Below are 21,440 nucleotides of genomic sequence, written 5' to 3'. Positions count from 1 at the left end.
GAAAATGGTTTGGAATTGAAGAGGAGGTAGCAGCGCAGTGTTGAAGTGTGGAAAATAAATTCAGCTTTGTGATTTTGCTGGTCCATCCAGCAAATATGAATATGGTGGCTGTCAGATCAAAAATGTCAAAATAAATGCATTAAAACTGCTAACACGGAATCAAATCCGGCCCCCTGTTTTTGTTTTTGACTTCTTCTAAAATGTAACCTTCGCCCATGTGAGGGTCTGTGGTGTATTGATGATTAACCATGGAATTAGTAACATGTCAGGAACATTATGTCAAACAGGTCAAGGACCTAAAAATCAGGGGATTTTAGATTCTTTCAAACTGAATGCATTTTTCGTAAAACTTATGACACATTATTTATTTCCTTGGGGCAATAGGAAAATATGCAGTATGCACATTTATAATCAATTCACAAATGTGTGCAGAAACTATCCTGAATTTACTGACAAAAAACAACTTTTGAAAACAAATAAATATGTTCTGCTGAGAAAACGCTGAGAAATATATATCTATATATATATATATAGATATATATTTCAAATGCGTTTCATATGGAACAAGTGTAAAAAGGCCTGCTCATATACCTGTAAAATTGTAGAATAAACGAAATAATTATAATTCATCTCTGTGTGACCCGTGTCTGAAAATGCACTTGCTCCAGTCTGAAAAATCGAAACGTGACATGATATTCTAGGATGTTTCTTCTCGGCCGTTTTATCATCGTGAAAACAACGTCTTTTTTCATTTTGGGAGCTGAACCCCTTTTGCAAGCAATATAAAGAAGAAGAAGAAGAGGAAGAAGAAGAAGAAGACAGTCGAAGTCAAACCCACATCCGCCGGTTCAATCCCCAATCCTCAAACACACGCACGCACACAAACACACGCAGAGCTTTTTTTTTTCTCATGATCTCATTTCCAAGTTAAGCAGACTGTTAGTCCCTCGTCAACAAGACAGGTTTGCTCGTCGATACTAATGGGGCTCTTTACTGATAGTTATGCTCCTGCGTAAATATGCAGTCAAATAGATGTACAACCAGTGACACGTGGCACCGGACCGCAGGCTCACCTTGATGTTTGTGTCGCACAAATACTGTACAGTCCGGGTGAGGACACCCGGAACTAAGGCCTGGGCGGCTTGAAATCATAGTGGATTTGAAACAAGCAAACAAACAAACAACCAAATCAAACCAAACAAAAAAAAAACAAACAAAAAAACCAAACAAACCAAAAAACAAAACAAAACAAAAAACCAAACATACAATTATGCAAGTTTACTCCCCCAAAAAATAACGGCACAAATGACTGTGTGAAAGCTTTTGATGGACGCGCATATATTGGATGCAGATATTCAAATCAGCAAATAAAAAAGGTGTGAAATTTTGACTTTTTTTTTTTTTTACACGTGCAGGCAATTTCCGAGATTTAGGAGCCAAGAAGAACGACAGCAAATTGTAAAATGCCTCGAACACTTAATTTCAAACATGAGTATCGCTTTAATTACAAAAGACAATAAAAAAAACAAAAAAGACAACAGATCCATTTTTAGGGAGTAGCCGAGAGAGGGCGCTCTCGAGCAATAATTCATATTCATCAGTAATTAAAACACGTTCCCGGAGAATACGTCCCTATTTTAAAAACTTCTCAAATGGTATTTAGGGATCGATATTTGTGATATAAGTTGGCTTGGAATTATGTAGCAGACAAAATTTCCAGATGGAGATAGAGGTGATGATCTTCAACGACTTAATGAGATACTAGATGCAACATATTTCACAATTCACATGATCTGTTTTGTGCGCGTTCAGATCATTGCCCAAGAGAGTCCATACACACTTGGACGCCTGGCCCGTTTTCAGAAATAAATATAACACCGGACTTTCCCCACATAACTTAATACATCATGTTGAGCACACATTGCAGCAAAATCTTCAACTTCTCAGAGAAAGGGTTGCGCGTAATCATTCACGGAAACGCGAAAGCATTTAAAATTCTCGAAAAGAACGGCGTGTATGTGTGTATGTGTGTGTGTGTGTGTGGGGGGGGTGATTTGTTGCTCAGCTGAAGTGGGGTGAATCGGTCTTAATGCAACAAGATTGTTTTCTTTCTTCTTCTTTTTTTATAATGACGCTTTTCATATGAAACCGTTCTTTTCGGGCGGCGCAGGTGTACAATCGGGGTGGAGTGAGGGTCGGAGGGTGGGCGGGTGGTCTGGCAGCGGCGGTGATGGCGCGGTGGTGGTGTGTGTGTGTGTGTGTGTGTGTGTGTGTGTGTGTTTGTGTGTGTGTGTGTGTGTGTGTGTGTGTGTGTGGTGGTGGTGGGGGGGGGTGTCGAAGCTTGAGGAGTCTCACTCCTAGGTGCGAGGAGATTATTCAAATAGGGCCCAAGGCGTAGAAGTAGGGATTGGAGGCTTGCCTGGCGTACGGAGCTATATCACTGCGTTAACGGCCAGCGCGGAGCGTCATTTCTACCGCGGCCACCGACGTGCGCGTCTCGCGGCCGCCTCAAGTTTAAAGACACACATGCGCCAGCCAACTTCCGACGACAGTACACGCCGACCGCCCCGACGCACCCAGTTGCCCCCGGTCACCTGCTTTTAAGAGAGACTTTTTGGCTTTTCCTCTGCTGGGAGACGCTGCGTCCAAGTCCTCCATGATGCTCGGAGCAGTTAAAATGGAAGGACACGAACACAACGACTGGAGCACCTACTACGGAGAACCCGAGGTGGGTATCTTAAATATATATATTTTTTCTCCCCCTCGTCTAAAGCCGTTCCCATTTTATACAACTCAATATTAGCCCTGAGATAATATTAACTTTGTGATCAAATATTGACTTGAGGCGCCTCCAAATCCTCCCCCATCTCCACACAGCGCACTATTCTAACAAAGTTGCTTGACATATAGAGGAGGAGGAGGAGGAGGGGGGCGAATTTTTCCCTCGGTTTTGGCAATTTTAGCTCAGACACATCTTAGCCTTTATAAGTTCATTTTTGTTTAGTTTATACTGGATAGAAAAAAAATGAATTTCTGTAAATACGCCTCAATTACTAGTTATGTTTTCCCCCTCTCTCACTTGCATGTCGGCGCAGACCGGTATGCTCATTCCTGAGCACACAAACACATATATATATATATATGAGTTCAAAGATGTGCTACCGATGCGGATCTACAATATTTATTGATGTTTGGGGGAAAAGAAAGAATTTTTCTATCTAATTTTCCTCATTGTGCTGCGGATGACACTAACTGGATGTTCTCTTTCGTTCTCTTTCTCTCCCCCCGTCTTCCATCTCTCCCTCTCCCCATGACAGTGTTACACCTCGGTCGGGAACATGAACGCGGGCCTGGGGATGAACTCCATGAACACCTACATGAGCATGTCCGGCATGAGCACGGCTGCCAACATGACGGCCAACTCCATGAACATGTCGTACGTCAACACGGGGATGAGCCCCTCCATGACCGGCATGTCGCCGGGAACCGGTGCCATGAACGGCATGGGCGCAGCCGGGATGACCGCCATGAGCGCAGCGCTCAGCCCCAGCATGAGCCCCATGACCGCGCAGCCCGCGTCCATGAACGCGCTGAGCTCCTACACCAACATGAACGCCATGAGCCCCATTTACGGACAGTCAAACATCAACAGGTCCCGAGACCCGAAGACGTACCGCCGGAGCTACACGCACGCCAAGCCGCCGTACTCGTACATCTCTCTCATCACCATGGCGATCCAGCAGTCTCCCAGTAAGATGCTGACACTGGCCGAGATCTACCAGTGGATAATGGACCTGTTCCCTTTTTACCGACAGAACCAGCAGCGCTGGCAAAACTCCATTCGCCACTCGCTGTCGTTCAATGACTGTTTCCTCAAAGTGCCGCGGTCGCCGGATAAACCCGGCAAGGGCTCTTTTTGGACTCTCCACCCGGACTCCGGGAACATGTTCGAGAACGGCTGCTACCTGAGGAGGCAGAAGCGCTTCAAGTGCGAGAAGAAGATGGTGACGAAGGAGTCGAGCCGCAAGGCGGGAGACGGCGGCAGCTCCAACAGCAGCTCGGAGAGCTGCAACGGCAACGAGTCCCCGCACTCCAACTCCTCCTCCGGGGAGCACAAACGGGCCCTGTCGGACATGAAAGCGGGCCAGGACCTGAGCCCGGAGCACGCCGCCGCCGCCGCTGCGGCCGCCGCGGCCGCCGCTGCCGCCGCCGCCGCCGCCGCCGCCGCCTCCTCCCCCGGGGCGCAGGCGCAGCACCTCATGCCACAGCATCACTCGGTCCTCGCACACGACGCGCACTTGAAGCCCGAGCATCACTACTCCTTCAACCACCCTTTCTCCATCAACAACCTCATGTCGTCGGAGCAGCAGCACAACCACCACCACCACCACCACCACAAAATGGACCTAAAGACTTACGAGCAGGTGATGCACTACTCCGGTTACGGTTCCCCCATGACCGGGCCCCTCTCCATGGGCTCCATGGCGGGGAAAGCCGGCCTGGATTCCTCCTCCATCCCCGACACAGCTTACTACCAGGGCGTGTATTCCAGGCCCATCATGAACTCCTCGTAGACACCGCCATCCGCCAGTCGGACTCTCCTTTCAATTTGTACATTTGTAAAAAATAAAATAAAATAAAAGAAATATAGAGTTTGTGTACAATATGTATTTCAGATCTTTTGACCGTTCACCCACCGTTTTGGTTGTCGAGTTTGTTAGTAGCCTCATTATTTCGGGGAGGTGTGGATGGCGACAAACAACATACAAATCTCCAAAATCAACAACAATAATAATAATAATAATAATAATAATAACGGTTCAAAGTCATGATCACGTGACAAGGTCCAATCGGAATGGCTTCCAAAGACAACAAGGTGGCTGTACAATAGCTGGCGTTTGGATTTGTTGGATGAATTGAAACAGCAGATTTCTGCTATCATTTGTGTGATTTCCTATTTATGGCCTGTATATGTGTATTCTTGTAGTGACAAGAGCAGAATCTATATTAAAGTGTTATTGTTTTTTGTTTCTGAACCTGATGTTGTGATTGGCTATTATTATTATTACTGTTATCACTATTAGTATCTCCTTTTGGTGGGGTGGTTTTATATCAAGGGAGATAAGGTATAAATCTCAATTCCCCAAGAGTTATTTTAATAGCAGCATTATATAAAAGTAATATGTTGCAATAATAGATGAGACATATATTTTGATATTAGATAAGGAAAACGCTGTTATTACAAATACAAAATCTAGTTTTGACTCTTACACGCATTTAATAGAAATGCCCAAAATTTATATTGTGGGTTTCATGATAAATATACCAGACTCGCTTCACCGGCTGCTTTAATAATAAGAATATTTTGGGGTGGAAAAGGAACAACATCTTGACATTTCCCCTATTTTTTCGTTCCCAAAATTTAAAAAGGAGAAACGCCGCACGGTGACATAGTTATTCAAACTGAAACATTTCTGTGCAGAACAAGTGCGTTCAATCGAAATTAAAAGTGACGCCATCGTCAAAGACACACTCGAATGAATCTTGGAAAAAAATACAAACCACATAAAAAAAAAAAAAATACAAATAACAATTTTGGGTCCACAGAAAAAAAAATATTAATGGCATAATCGTCATTTACGTTGCTGCCGCGGGTCACATGCAGCCGCTTTTAAAAAAAAACAACTCATGCGTGATTGTGTCAGTCCACGCAAACACGCAATGCAGATTGCGACGTTTTTTTTTTTTTTAGAAGGGGGAGGATGTCGGAGGAAGGGGGGGTGGGGGGTCCGGGAGGGAGGCGATTTGAGGACAGAGCCGCTTCATTGTAACTTCTGTCCCAGCGATCCGGGGGCTCAATTGTCTCCTCTCTACTTTCAAAGAAGCGTGACCCTCCCATCTTGTTAGATAAGATAGGTTTGTTGTCGTCGAATCAATGGCGACCCCCCCTCCCTCCCATCTTTCTCTTCTTCTCATCCCCACTGAGCTCAAATCCAAGGCCGGCACCTTCTTTACACCGAACCCCGGGGTGGTGGTGGTGGTGGTGGTGGTGGTGGTCTCCGGTGACCCCTTCCAAAAAAATACTACAAAAATATTTCGTGATGTATTTCAAAGGCCTTTACCGGGGCCCCACCCCTCCATCCCGGTGTCAAGTGAGCAGCCCATCGCGAGTGGCGGCGGTGGTGTCGGGGGGACCTAAAAGTGTGCGTTTATTCTCCAGACCCCTCTTTACGGATCGTCCTTTAAACACCGTGATCTGCGAATAAACAAAGCCAGTAAACAATGGAGTGGATGGAGAGCGTATAGGAAGAGCACACACGCACGCACGCACACGCGCGCACGCACACAAACCAAATTGCACAAGTGTAAACTTTGAATAGGACGCCGCGGCTCTGTAAATTTACACAGACATTAAATTTCGTTCTATTCATTTTAGACATAACGCGAAGCTGATTTTTTTTTTTTTTTTTTTTTTTTTTTTTATAGCGCGCTGATCGATATCTCTGTAAAATAATCATTTTTAACTAGCGGGGCAGTGAAATCTTTGCTTTGCGCTAAAGTCAACAGTGACAGAGTTTGAGCTCAAATAAATGCCGCGATGTTTGGAGCCATATTTTGCAGAAGGCGGAAGGCGAGGCTCGGCGGCTGGGCTCCAAGCGCAGGTACGAGGCTTTTATTCTCTATCACGGCGGGCGGCCCGAACCCCACGCCTGCATCCACGCGGTTTCCCGCGGGTGGGGCGGCGGCGGCGGCGGCGGCGGCGGCGTGGGGGGAGGGGGTTTCAGACGGAAGCGGGTACATTGAAGTTCCGCGGATTGAAACCTGTATTTGGTTTCAAGGGAAACGCATTTTTTTTTTTTTTTTTGCAGGTAGTCCCGCGCCAAGTTCGCGGTGTCACCGACCTTGTGAGAGATTTGCGTGGGCGGGAGGACCACTTGAAGCCTGTGATCTAAATTTAAAGAGTATCGAAAAGAAAAAACTAAACAATGCAAACATGATTAGATGATTTATTTGTTTTGATTGCTGGTGATTTCTTAAATTCCCACCCTCACCCCCCAAAAAAAAAAAGAAATCGGATTTTTTTTTCTGGTACTTAATCCTATCAAATGGGTGTTGATTTGACACCGGAAGAGGAGTTTCCTTGCTAAATGTGAGACTCAGCTCAGACTTACCGACTTGTTTGCTCGCGGTGATGGATACCGTGTCACATCGGCTCTTGCGTTCAAAAATGACTATACCGTCATTTACCAATACATACATTTATCTTCTGGTTAAAACGAAAATAAGTGATCCCGTCCTTTAATCGATCTCGGCACCCATTTACGCAGATCTAAGATTTCTACTGCTTTTCGGCCTGTAATAATGATAACAATAATAATAACAACAACAATAATAATAATGATATGATTCATATTTATCACTGTCGTTATTATGATAGCGAAAGTTATGATTATTGTTAATATTATGACTATTATGCTTATCATCATCATTATAACAATATCAATAATGATAATTGCAGTTTCGTGATTTGTGTCATTATTATTAGTAGTATCATCAGTAGAATTATTTCATATTATAGTGAGTTTTGTATTTATTACTGTGATTATTATTTTGTGATTTTGTAAATTATTGCTATTATTGCCATTACGACAATGATTATTATTATTATTATTATTATTATCATTATTATTATTAGTAGTAGTAAGAGCGGTAGTATACTTATATTTTCATGTTTCAAATCCAGCTATGCAGATGTTCGTGATTTTGCGGTTGGTTAATGTAATTATCAACAGCATTATACGATAATAATAATAATGATGATGCTACTAGTAATAATGATGACGATAATAATAATAATAATACTACTAATAATAATAATGCTAATAATAATAATGCTAATAATAATAATGCTGATAATGCTAATAATAATAATAATAATGCTAATAATAATAATAATAATAATAATAATAATAATAATAATAATTCAAACTAAAGAATATAGACCACACAAAGAAGGGCTGATCTGAGGAAGTGATTCGGTTACATTTCAGATTTCAGATCCTCCGAAATGTCCCCCGTGTCGTAAGAAAATATGAACACGCCGTGTCCCGGCGTGCCAGTCTTCCCGTGCGCGGATATAGGACTGCCTAACGGGGGTCCAAGCCCTGTCAGTTTACGATGAGATCTAGATGGGACTGGCCTTTTTGAAAGGAAAGCTGACCGACCCCAATCTCCTCTGAAGAACAAAAGGCCGCATCAGTTGGCACTTTCTTCTCCAAACTTTGCCCATCAGCGCGGACACCTCGGCGGCTTTCGACGCACCGTCACCGACGTGCCCATCTGTTGTTATAGCAACTGCATAAAGAACGCTCCAGCCTGTTGATCCCTTTTCTCCGCTAACCTTATTTATCCCCTGCACGCATTTGCATATTTCTCGATTAAGGCTTGACGATCAATCAAATGCGCGCGCAGAACATTGACACACACACACACACACACACACACACACACAAGCTCATCTGCTTTTTTTTTGCTGAACCTAGAAATTCTGTAGTGCATATCAAGACTTGAAAAAAATATCTATATCATGCAGGTTGTGTTCTGCAGCCCGTTGTGCAGCAACCAGCAGCGCAGTAACGGTGTATTTTCCCCCTCTCTTTCTGGTCATGTGTTGTAGCAGCCCTCCAAAGTGAGACGTTTTCCCTGGAGCGGTGCATTTTGATGCCTGAGCAAGTACGGCCTCAATATCCGAGGAATGACTCAGTGGCTATGAGCCATATGCGCACCCACCCCTGGGCGTCAACTCAACGCTGCATCTTCAGAAATGAAACAAAGCCTGATCGAGAAAAAAAAACCACATAACAATAATCCGGCGCAGATTAAATGTGTATGATCCGCCGGCTGGGGCGGTCAGATCAGAGTGTCACTGATATTTCTGATATCTTGGGTTGGGGGTGGTTGGTGGGGGGGGGGCTGAGATGTTGCAGCCTATACGACAGGGTGTCTGCTGCACCTATGGACTGTGAGCTGCAGCCCGCGGACTAGAACACCCAAGTAGAAAGTAGATCCGTCTCCATGGTGACGGCGGGACACCGGTCCAACAAGCTGTAATTCTGTCTCAGACATTTTTGCAGGGGAGGGACCGACCACACTAGCCCAACTTAACTCTCCTTTCAGCAGAAATACCCCTAATCCCATATCTTAGCAAGGCAAACTGCCGCCCCTCAGTATATTAAAGGCAGCACGAAGTCAAAACTCGTAGACCCCAGCCCCACTCCCACTTTACGCTCACAACCACCGGATTATTACGTGTGATCATTAAAGGGGGGTTCTTTCTTATTTTTAATGTGTCACGAAAAAAAAGAATACAACACTGAAGATACATTTAAATAATAAATGTACATCAAATGTAAAAAAAAAAAAAAAAAATACAAGTACTGATATGAGGCCCTCTCATTATTGCTCGTAACCTTTGTTATAATTTCACAACGACCCACGGGAGACAACACATCTTAAGCGATAATGGATTCAGAGAAGGGCAAATAAATAAACCCACATTATTTTAACCGATGCTACCATAGCCTGCATAAAAATGAGAAATTGATTGATTGAAATTTATAGATTTGCAAACTACTATGCAAATGTTTCAAATACAGTTTGATGATTAGTTGTTCAAGTAATGAATCCAAATACCAGCTAAAATAAAAATGCATATCGAAACTGTCTCAGAAGAATAAGTGAGATAAATAAATGTAACTACCTGGTTTTATCTTGTAGTGAGTAGGCAATGACTGCTGTTTTAATTTTGAGAAGTTTAATAATATGCATATATTACATTCTCTAATAACAAACTCAATATTTAATATTTTCTAATCTTAAAGGAGTCTCCTTATGCACAAAAATATTTTTTTCATTTCCAGTATAATTCATAGTCAGAGTTGCCAATTTTCATTCATAATTTTCACACAAATAACCACCCCACATTTTTCCTCTCGCAGCCTTTTTTGTTCATCAGAGGAAAAGAGGAAAAATACACGAGACACCGATGTTTGACACTACTGTCAACTTTCAAAACGCGAATTTTGAAAGTTTAATTAAAAAAAAAAAAAACACGGGGGAGTGCTCCATTTTGACAGAATGGACAAAAGTGGCATTTATTTTATAAATGTAAAAGTATGAGGGTCAGAGGGAATTTCTCCTGTGATGGGGAGGAGGCGAGTGTTTGCGCGTGTGTGCGCGCCGACGAGTGTGTGTGTGAGAGAGGATTGAGAGAGAGATGGCTGGGTTGAGAATGCAGGTTATGTGGACTATGATGTGTCCGCCGTACTCTGACATGACTGTGTTACATTCCTGTGCAAAACTTCTTCATGTCCTGAGACAAACTGTGTGTGTGTGTGTGTGTGTGTGTGTGTGTGTGTGTGTGTGTGTGTGTGTGTGTCGGTGAGAGAAAGCGAGGGAGACAGAAAGAGAAAGAGATAGAGAGGGAGAAATTCTGTCCACAATGCCCATTGAGTACTGTTAGGCAGCAGCTGGTGGGACGCGCAGTGACCTAGAGGGAATCTATTCACTTCAGGACGGGGTGCCTCTCACTACCCTGCTGCTTTTATATGTCTGGAAGTGGATGGATTGTTCGTGTTTATTCTCGAGAAATATTGCGACGAGGGTCGGCCGTCATGCAAATAGAGGAGAAATCTTTCCCTCACTTCCCAAAGCATCCTAGTTTCTAAGGGTAACAGGAGGTATCCGGGGAGTGCCTACGATAATGTGGGCAAATGTTTGGAAGAAGAATTTCGTGTGTTAGATCATGTGTTGGGGATATAACGGATGCAACAGCCGAGGTCTTTGTCTCTTATGCGCTGATATGAGTCTCGGCGAGGTCGCCAGAACAGTCTGTGTAAGGCCATTGATAAAGCAAAAGAAATACACTCTGGTGACGTGAAAATGACATGCTAAAAATCAAATGTTGCATGTTGTTTTGGATGACGAAAGGAAAAATGTTTGTACACAATCGTAGGCCCCATTTTCTCTTTGGAAACACTACAGCCAATTAGCTTTCCTGTCACTGAGATCAAACCTTGTCGGCAAACCTGCCAAAGGATTATATGGCAGACAGCAGTGAAGGGATACCTGTTTGGAAATGATTGATCTGCCAAGGTGTTTTAATTCCCCTTGAGATTTGATACCTCCAGCTTGTTGATGGATATCTAATGCCTCTGCACCGGAACGGAATAGCAGGGCATAATGTCTCTTTCTCGGACCCATTTCCATCCAATGTTGCCCATTCGGCAGCTCGCGATGGCCAACTCGTCGCAATATCACCGCACTTCCCCCAGTGCTCCAGTTCCAGGAAGTGAAGGCAGAATATCGCCAACCAATCGGATCGAAGGACACACAACTCATTAAAAGTTAATGAAACCTATAAACGCGGCGCGCCAGCAATTCATTTAAACCTCCAATCCAATCTCTTCTTTCGACAAAGGCAAACAAGCCCATGTGCCCCCGGTGTCGTCCTCAGAATAACAAACTACGGAATATTTTGTCCTGCATATGTTCTCCAAAGCAGACACGTGCATTGTGATGGGCGCTTACAGTGGGACTTGTCTAATTCAGGGAATGCCAGGGAGGTGTTGTACCGAGGTGAATTCTGTAATCCGCTCCTGTCTTGAATTTAATGCCTTTACTTTACACTGCATAGCTTGTCAGCTGTGAAAACAGTAGAGATGCCATTACATCATTCATGAGAATCAATGACATTCAAATAATGCAATCATTTTAATACCGTATGAGTCAGAGCCAAATCTGTGTTGGAAAAAAAGGCAAAAGCCAATCCCTATCGATGAAAAAGGCCCTGGCAAAGTCTGGGGGTAAGCTTTCGTTCCTTTCCGTTCTTCCCTTTTCCTCAATCTCATTGCACTCCCACCAAATAGCATTTCTGCTCTAACATCTAATTACTGCAAATCAACAGCCATGAAGTACCCCTTTACAAGGGTGTAAAGTGAAGAGATATCCCCCCCTTTTCTTCAAGACTTGAATTTCTGCACTGCTCGGGTGCCTCCTACTACTTCCCTTGGGGGATTCAAATTAAATTCCCTGCATGTATAGTGCCACTGTCAGCTCGCTAATGAATTCCCACACCCTGACATGCATCAAATTAATCCCCAATTTAATCTCATATAAATGGTCTTGTTATTTATCATGGAGGGCAGGATGCTCAGCTGAAGGATCGAGGAAATCCGGGAGGTGTCTACGGGGCTGTTCAGTAGCCTTTGGTGAAGGATGAGGCCTATATGTTTTTCTCACTTCAGAGTAGTCCCCTGATACACCCTATTAACCCCTGCCTGCTTGATGCTGAAAGAAACATTGCAGTATTTGTCACTCAATATCCTCTCAGATTAAAAAGTCAACTGCAAGATTTATTGGCCGGAGCTCAGATACCCTTATCTTGAAGTGCCTGACAGAATAGAAGATAATGTATGAGAGATGCATCTCCTGTAAACAAAGATGCTTTTTTGGGGCTTTTGGTTATAGTTACTGGTTACAACAAACAAGTGTTTGAGGTTGTCCTGTAGGAAGCAGCTGTATTTATCTAAAAATGCAAATTCCGTGACACCTCCTCATGTTTTCGACCCCGTGGGACCAGTTGCCTGTATTTCAGATTGACTGCCTATCAGTATCTAGATCAGAGAACCAACACCTTTATTCTAATTATTATTACTTTTGAATTCAGTGATCGGCGGATGACAGGCCATTTCTCAAAGGTTTTATGTACAAACAGCCTTGAGTCCTGCAGCATGATGAATAATTCTTTTTAGATGCAAATACAATGATAAAGTTCTCCGTCAGAGGACTGTGTAAATACAAGCCATTTCCAGGTGGCTGCTCCAGGTTCACTCATTAATGTGATGATGAGGCCCTGAAGCCTGAAATTGTCGGGTTCCCTTGTTTCCTTGCTGTTTCTGGTGTGTTCAGAAGCAGAAAATGTATACAAAACTTGCAGACATGCATCAAGAGATAAATGGGACATTTGGGATTTATTTAACGATTGTTTCGTGCGTAGAGGCCAAAAAGTTATCAACTCTATCAATTGTATCCTTTTTACAGTATATACACGTACTATTGCAAAGACTCTGCGCAAGGGCAAGTCTTATTGATAATAAGGTGTGGATAACATTGAGCACGGCGGATATATGGATTACAGGCATGGTGGATATGTGGATTACAACTCTTCATTCCAAATGCATGATATAGTGTGTATAGTTATTCAGTAAGCAGTAGCATGGGACAGATATGAGATTGACAGACGGTTCTGAAGTCAGTTTGGCAGTTCAGAGGACAGTTTGGAGCCTTTAAAGCTCGGTCTACCAAATGTCGGAACAGATACGGTTTATTGAGGCATCTGTAAGCTTACTCATTTTATTGCCAAGCTTGGCTCGTGCACCTACCATCATGGAGAGGGTGGAAAAAAAACACCGACACACACTCACACAAAAGTTTGCTGTTTGCATTCATTCCACCAAATCCTTAACAGCCGTGCTATAGCCCATCACCATTGACACCATTGTGCTGTCACAACTACTAAACACATCATTTGTGTTGCGGAAAGTCATCCGGTATGTATCCAATACCGAATGTTTGGCGACTAGAAGAGGCAGCGGTGTGGGGGCCTGCATAATTTGCTAGGAAACATTTTACTGAACATTTGGTGATAAAAATGCGTGCGTCGGCCCTGAGGCTTAAAGCAATTAATTCAGGATCCTGACATAAACTCTCCAATCCTTTGACAGCTTGGAGCTGAAATAAAAATGCTAGTTCTCCTGGGAACGGCAGGAGATAGCTGGCTCTTTTCTGGACTGTTTGCTCACTGGCCCTGAGAGCAATCTTCCCCAGTCAGAATGAAATGCAAGGACACAAACAATGTACCGGCGAGAGAATAGGAGATGGGGAATGAACAGTTTGGACTATTTGCTCAGCAGAAGGGCAGCCACAATGGCCGGCCCATGGCTTTCCCATGCGTGAAGCCTCTTAGTCTTAGGCTTTCCTTTGTTGCTCGGTGTCTTCTTACCCAGCCAGATAAGGAACCAGCTGCCCTATACTTTTAATTCCTATTGTACGCCATACTGTATGGTCATTTATCTGTCCACTTTCTGACCGACTGTTGTCTAATTGAACAGGTTATCACGGGTGTATCTGTGTTCCCCTGAAAGTGTGCACTCATTTAGGGGCTGAATCGCTCTCACTTCGCCATAAAAGGTGGCGTGGTGGCTGTGAAGGGGATAATGCCTGACCCCTCTTTTCTCCTTAGAGGAGGAAGCACAAGTCAAGCTCAGAGTATGATGACAACATCCAAGTGGTTTTTGCATAAACCCGCGCTCGCTTCGGAGTAGTGTGGAAAATAAATATCGAAGCGTCCCATTTATTAGGCCTGACAATGATGTACTTTTTACAGCCAGAGGCCGAGTGCCTCTGAGGGCTCTCGAGAGAGAAACGCAGTCATTATATGACCTAATGACAATCCAAGGAGAGCAAACAGACCAAGTGCTGTGACTCTGGTATGACAGAAGGATCCATATTGTGCTCTTTTGTTTTGTTTTTGTTGGTTTGTATTTGCATTTACATTGACCCGTCCTTGCCTGATTGTGTATTCACACTCAATACATGCAATATTGTCATTAATGGCAGGAAATGTAAGTAGCACGGGTAGCGGGAATAAAACAACAATGGCAAATGTATCTGGAAAAAACAAACAAAAAAACAAACGAACAAACAAACACACGAAAAAAAAGAGTGGCGGGATGCCCCGGGAGGATCAATACACATAAGATGAAGGAGCATATTCATGCATGTGAGCAGACACTTGCCTAAATACAAACACACACAACCCATCCCCCTTTGTAAAGGTTGCGGTGTCAGGGACCCCCTGGGTGGTCAGACTGGGGATGATTTCTACACAATATGTTGTGAAGAAAATCCTTTGGGAAAAGAGATTCGGTGGAAAATTCTTCACTGTCACAAAGGATCTATGAAAATGTGTACATATATACATATATTTATGTACACATTTTTGTGTGCGTGCATATGTATGTGTGTCACGGGGCTGTAAAATAATATTCGGACGCAAGATTTTAGGTTGAAGTAGCTGGAGACAAATCCACTGCAGGAACTGCTGCATTCTTTCAACAGAGGGGAAACAACCATGGGTTATTCCTCTTTGGTTTATTATAATAGACAAGCTGTTCATCTGTCAGATAACTGACGGTAGGTGTGTCACATCAGACCTCTGAAAGAAAATCAATTTTTGCAATTTTGCATAAAGGTAAAATCCGTGTAAAAGAAGAGCTGCATCATTAAGAAACTGTGCGCTTTTACATACGTCTCTGGTGAACCACCAAAGTGTTAGACCTCAGGTATGGCAAGATAAATAGCAGTGTTATTTGTGCATGCAAGAGCTCGGCTCCTTGTGGGGTGGTGCTCTCAGCTTCACGCTCCGGCAGCGCTGAAATAAAGCTCTGTTCGAGGCATTTCAACACTGCTTAAGGTTGGCCATGGCCGTGTAATTTATGAGCCGAGAGGACTTCGTTTTTTTAAGTTTACTACATCCTGTAATCTTCCAGCATTCATGGGTGGAGAAAAGAGTAGTGTGAGTCATAGGAAACTTACAATACTCCTCGAATTACCTTAAACAATGTTAGCATGAGTGACGCCTGTGGAGTTGTGCCGCGTGTTTCAGTCACAAAACGGCGATATGATGTGACCTTAGTAATTGGATGGACAGACTCTTTAGCAGGTTTGGGCTTTTGTCACCTGTGGGTCATTATAATACTGGCGGGATACAATTAGTGTTGTTCACTTCATGCCCCACGGCTCTCAGTGGGTGGTCACACGGCAGGCAAGCAGACAGACAGAGTGACTTGCTGACTTGTAGTTTTCTGGAGCTGACGGTCTCCTCAGCGAAGCGGTGCAGTGAAAAGGCAGCGTTGACATGTTTTGTTTTTTTTTGACATTATTATGACAATAAATTGAATATTGGTATTCAAAGTTATCAATAAGAATAACAGAAAATTAGATTATATTGTAATTGATATATAAGATAGTGGTTATGATGCATTCATGATTCAGTTTTATTTAACTTTAGAGACTGTGAAAAATAAAGGCAATTTCAATATTACAATGATAATTTGGTGAGAAAAACACCCATACTTTTATATATATATGCATGTATGTTTGCTCAATTTTAACGGGTGTGGATGTTTGACCGGATAATTACTTTTTCCATTCAAGCCAACAGAGAAAAGAAAATTAAACCACACATTTGAATGTGAAATTTGCCATTTCAGAGTAGTATACCATTAAGAATAAGGACTATTATTTTATCCTTAAATACACATAACCAAAAACAAAGATGTTTTGATGAGTCGATACCTTGAAATTATATTTATACAGGCTTATGATTTTAAAAGATTTGAAGATGTATATATTTATTCCTTGCTGGTTTTGGTATGCTTAAATTATGAAATCTAAAAATCAAATCAAATAGATTTCATTTGATTAATTTTTTTTTTGCTAAATATAAGGTATATGTTATAAACCGATATAACTCTGGACACAATCATTGTCTTAGATTGCAAATGAATGTGTGTATAAAACCTGAATCATCATATAGAATTTAATTGGAACAAAGAAATGTGTGTAACCTGTGTAGTCATGTCAAATGTGTTTCATTATTACTTTAGTTACATTGATGCCTGAATGCTGTTGGCCTTCTGTGATGCATAATAACAGCACATGACATAAACCAGTGATAAAGACAAACACGATTGTGAGAAAAACATGTAAAAAAAAAAACCAAATAAAATTGTGATTTTAATAATATGTATTTTTAAAACTTGTGATTTACTTTCTGCCATTTCAGGTGAAAATTTGAAATGGCAGATTGTATGAGATCTATATTTTTACTTTGTCTTCCAAAAATTCTCAAATGCTGCTGTAACAAGAATAACATTTTTGTTCCAAAAATACTAAGTTTTGAACAAAACAAAATTACAGCTACATTTGAAATTACACAATCACTATGGTTCAATATGAAAACAGCACCATTTTTTAAATACAGATCTGTTGAACATTTTCTGGCCCTTGCCTGGCCAGACATGGCTATACCATTCACATTACCGCTCTGCCAATGTGTGAATGTCAACACCCTGTAAACACCTTTGACATACATGCTTGAATGTGACGGACGAGCTAACTAAACATTCCTGGGTGTTCCCAATAAAGGTTTACCACTCATCCACCAGACTGTACTGACCTGTCTCCCACGCTCCAAACTGCACTATTAGAGAAAAGAGCAGTTTTGTTATATTTTTATTCCGTCATACATTTCACATTTACATTTTCTACACTTAATGATTTCAAATACCCCCTCATCTTTTACAAATACTGTGAAATATAAAAGAGAAATCCACTAAACTGCGCTCACATTGCTTTTTATTCCTGCGAAAGTATTTTGAAATGCGATGGAACAATGAACATTAAGGATTAGGGAATTTGGGAGTATAATTCCAGCCCAGCGCTTATCACTGCACCCAGATTATTTGAGTGTTTTCAGATGCAGGCTCCCTGAGGACGGATCGAAGGCGTCCTAGTAGAAACTGCACATCAAATAAATAGGAGGATGAGATTTATACGGAGGCTGTGTCTCTTTCAAACAGGACTTTGCTGACTAAAGTGATCCCAGCAGCCCAAGTGGAGGAGAGGAGGGAAACGAAGCCTCGGAGGAAAGAAGGATAGCTGCAGAAGAGGCACACGGATGCGTGTACACACACACTCAAACACTCGCACAATGTCCCTTTCAGTCCTGGGTTGTGACCGGCCCATGGCATTGGCCAGGTATGTCAACTATGTTTGCCAAGACATCCATCACCCATGTACCTTCCCTCCTGAAACAGGAACTTTTGTTTGAAGCATACACTTGTTAAGCCCATCCTTTGACTCGACTCAACCTAATTTATTTCCTTATAGCTGAGACAGAGGATTTATTGTCACCTATGCTTTGTTCTCTATTTTTTTACTTATTGTGGCTTGCACAGTAAAAATGTGCCAGTAGAAACATGGATGTGTTTTTTTTTTTTTTTTTTTTTTTTTTTTCAAAACTAGAGCTACAGTTTGGAGACACCAATTGGCCCTTATCATGAGTAACCAGGGTTGGCAAATAAATACACTTTAGTGCAGTCAAGCTGTATGTAAGGAGGGAAAAGATTTATGCCTGCATGACTCTCACGCACAGGAATATGAAATGTTTCTCTAATTATGTGGTGCATTTTTTAATTTCAGAATAAATAAGGGTGGAAATGTCCCTGGATGATCTTGAATTTGTAAATTCTTAAATACACTATTTTAGAGAAACCTGCTTTTTAAAAAGAAAAAGCTGTAACATTGTAAAATTTTCATACATTGCAGATTTCATAAAACGGAAATTAACACACAGCTCAATTGCACTTTGAAAAGCAGCCGCGAAAGTCTCCAAAGAAACCCATTTAAACTGGTATGTTTGCTCAAACACACAAGTTGGTTTCTTACTTCATCCCCAGAAACACAAACTTCATTTATCTTTGTACTTCTTGTCTGTCCCTGGAGAGCAGATATCACTAAATGTGACAGGTTAATGATTGACTCTGGCTCGCTCAGCATCCTGCTTTGAGTGGCCACTCCACCTGCTCATATGCCACTTTTTGAACCTTAAATGTTTGTGGTGTCGGTGTTCTCTCAAGCCTCCATACTGTACTGTACAATTCACTCTGGGTTTGGGTGGGGTCGAGACTTTCAATAAAAAACCACTGGAATTCAGACGTAAATGGAAGATAAGAGTTCGTCTATGACCCTTTTAGAGCTTTATAAGAATGTGGCTGTGTAAACAATCTCGCCTTGAGATAAATTTTCTCCTGCTTTGAGAAAAGCAAATTCAAGCATTGATTTCACCCCAGTTATAAGCCCAATTTGACAGGCATTAAATGAGGCATGGTCTCATTGACAGTTCGAGATGGAGAGCAAACCGTGATTACGGAATGGTAATTAAATGTAGAATTGGTAAAGTGCCTTTCCATCTCATGAAAGACTCGTTCCATTTATTGCAATCCTGTCAATCGGTGAACGCAATAGATTATTTTATCTTTTTCTTGTTGTTCGTAATTTAGTGCATCGAACTTGTGATAAAGTTACCTCCCGATCCAGCCTCAACAGCCAAAGGCGATATCAAATTATTAGATTCATGAGTAAAACGAAGTCTCCTTCTTGCAGCTCATAACTGACTGTGTCTCCCTGTCCTCTGCAGATGCAGATGACTTTCATTTGAAGGATGTCTATCCTTTGCTGCTCCCCGTCTACTGTCATCACCCCGGTTTAAGTGCCCTGAACACATGTCTCTGTCGATGTACTTGGATATATCTACGTCCGACCTGTCTGCCATATGTAATATCAAAGCCTCTGTCAGCATGGAGCTGAATGGGAACAAAAGAGAGGCCTCCATTAATGATTAACTGTTCTAAAAGCCCCGGCTTTTGTATTCCCATGGTGCCGAGGCTATCTGGCCACCATGTGACATGCTCACAGCATTTTTCGAGCAGATTGGGGGAAAGCTTGTGAGCAAACACAGGTGCTTTGGAGCAGCGTTGCCTACGCTGTCAGGGACAACCACAAACAAGAGCAGCTATGCCTGGCTAAATGAATCCCCACCCCTCCCGTTGCCACCACTTCGACCCCCCAGCCCCCTTATGTCGCAAGCTAACTTGTTTGCTAGCTCCATACAGCTCTCCATGTGCATTGCCTTGCTTCTGCAGAGTACTCGTGCACCCCCCCCCAAGTCCAATGTCCACTACAGCCACGCTCGACAACTTCTCACACCCTCCACAGAAACAAACAAATAAAAGTGTGGACAGCCGACCACTTCTTTGAGGTGATGGCATTCGCTGTGGTCTTGACTAGTGGAAGAGCAAACAAATTAATGGTGTTCTAGTTTTCACTTTCCAAACCAAACTAAATGTCTTTTAGTTCAAGTGGGGCAATTCCACTGACCCTGGTGTCAAATGCTGTATAGGGGTTGCACACTCTTGCACTTGAGAAGCTGCGAGAAGTCTGCAGGAAATTAAATGTGACTTGAGGATTGGCATATATAAATTTGGCTTGTTGAATGTGGTGAATAAAACTTGGATAAATCCTACCCCCCCCCGCATAACCTTTTCCTACAGCCTGACTGATTGTTAATAGTGAGCGGGCGGCTGTGTTGCTCAAATTTGATAAGACAATCAGATGATAGAATGGCCTTATCTTAACATTGCTTTCCGGCACGGAGACAAATGAACAATGTGCGATAACGGGAACGAAAGCTCGGTCCTTATTGGCTGTCTCTTTCATGGAAAGAAAAATGATGGGGATGGAAAAAAAAAAATCACACACTTTATTTCACAGTCTGCAATTTCCTCAGGCTATAAAGCAGTTATTGTCACTGAAGAGATGATAAAAATGTTTTCAAACAAACAATTTAAATCAGCAGGAGAGAAAATACGCAGTAAAAAGATGTTTGCAAGCTTGAAGTCAATAAATGATTATTTATTATTGATTGACAAAAAACATGGGACATGACTGTCATTAATAGCTTTCTGAGGAAGAGATGGAAGGGAAAATGAAGGTCAAAATGAGACCTAAAGCCAATCAGTAAAGCAGCACTTCTGTCTGGATTCTCTGACTTCTGCAGCCCAATTCTCAGAGTCAGAAAGGCTGTGTATACTCAAGGATTCACTCGGGGTTTGTTTGCTCTATTCCCAAAAATGATTGGAAAAAATATTAGTGGACTGGCTTGTAATATTCAAACTTTGTGAAAATGAAAGAAATGTACTGAATATGCAAAAATAAATTGCTCTAGATTCAAGACACCGCACTAGTCACCGTGATGATTTCCTTTTAGACTTTTTTTAAATGCATCGTCTCTCCTGTTTATTGAAGCAGGCATATTTCAAAGTGAAATGTAACCCTCTGGAACATTTCAAAACAGGTTTAAAATCAGCAGAGATATTGGGGGAAGAGCTCATCTCATCTCCTGTTCTGCTGCAGGCTCCCTTTAGGGATTTAGAACTGGTCGTGAGCTGAGTCTGATCAGAGGAGTTACAAAACCTGAGTTTTAGGGTTTTTACTGTAATTGAGGTGCAATGCTGGCTACAGTAAAGTGTGGGGGCCCAACATCTTGAGAGGGATTTGACACAACATCTTTGTTGCCTCCTCATTGTGTGAAAGTTGTCCAGGCCCATTGTCTGACCAAACCCAGCTCAGCCCTCGGCTCAATCAAAGAAAAGTTTTCCGGTAATGAGGAGAAACATGAAAGCTCATTGAACACAGTGACATGTTGAAAGAGACCTTTTGATCTTGCTTTGCACAATGGTAAAATCTGAGCAAAG

General features: G+C 42.3%; 1 protein-coding gene and 1 long non-coding RNA gene across 2 annotated transcripts; both read left to right on the top strand.

The window, feature by feature from the left end:
- Positions 1 to 2,342: 2,342 nt before the first annotated feature.
- Positions 2,343 to 4,646, top strand: foxa2 (forkhead box A2). Its single transcript, XM_086148296.1, has 2 exons — positions 2,343 to 2,728; positions 3,318 to 4,646. The coding sequence occupies exons 1-2, from the start codon at positions 2,657 to 2,659 to the stop codon at positions 4,572 to 4,574; spliced, it is 1,329 nt and encodes a 442-aa protein (XP_086004422.1). The 5' UTR covers positions 2,343 to 2,656; the 3' UTR covers positions 4,575 to 4,646.
- A 1,806-nt stretch (positions 4,647 to 6,452) lies between these two features.
- LOC147237348 (uncharacterized) lies at positions 6,453 to 20,917 on the top strand. Its single transcript, XR_015106274.1, has 4 exons — positions 6,453 to 6,662; positions 17,706 to 17,883; positions 18,454 to 18,538; positions 19,325 to 20,917. It is a non-coding gene; the product is annotated as an uncharacterized LOC147237348 (long non-coding RNA).
- The last annotated feature ends 523 nt before the right edge of the window (positions 20,918 to 21,440 follow it).

Source organism: Fistularia commersonii, chromosome 1 (assembly GCF_037954325.1).
Source record: "Fistularia commersonii isolate RoL2024-O1a breed Wild chromosome 1, RoL_Fcom_v1.0, whole genome shotgun sequence".
NCBI classification, from domain to species: Eukaryota; Metazoa; Chordata; class Actinopteri; order Syngnathiformes; family Fistulariidae; genus Fistularia; species Fistularia commersonii.
The sequence above is the reverse complement of the archived record's forward strand: the minus strand, read 5'-3'. Positions and strand labels throughout refer to the sequence as shown.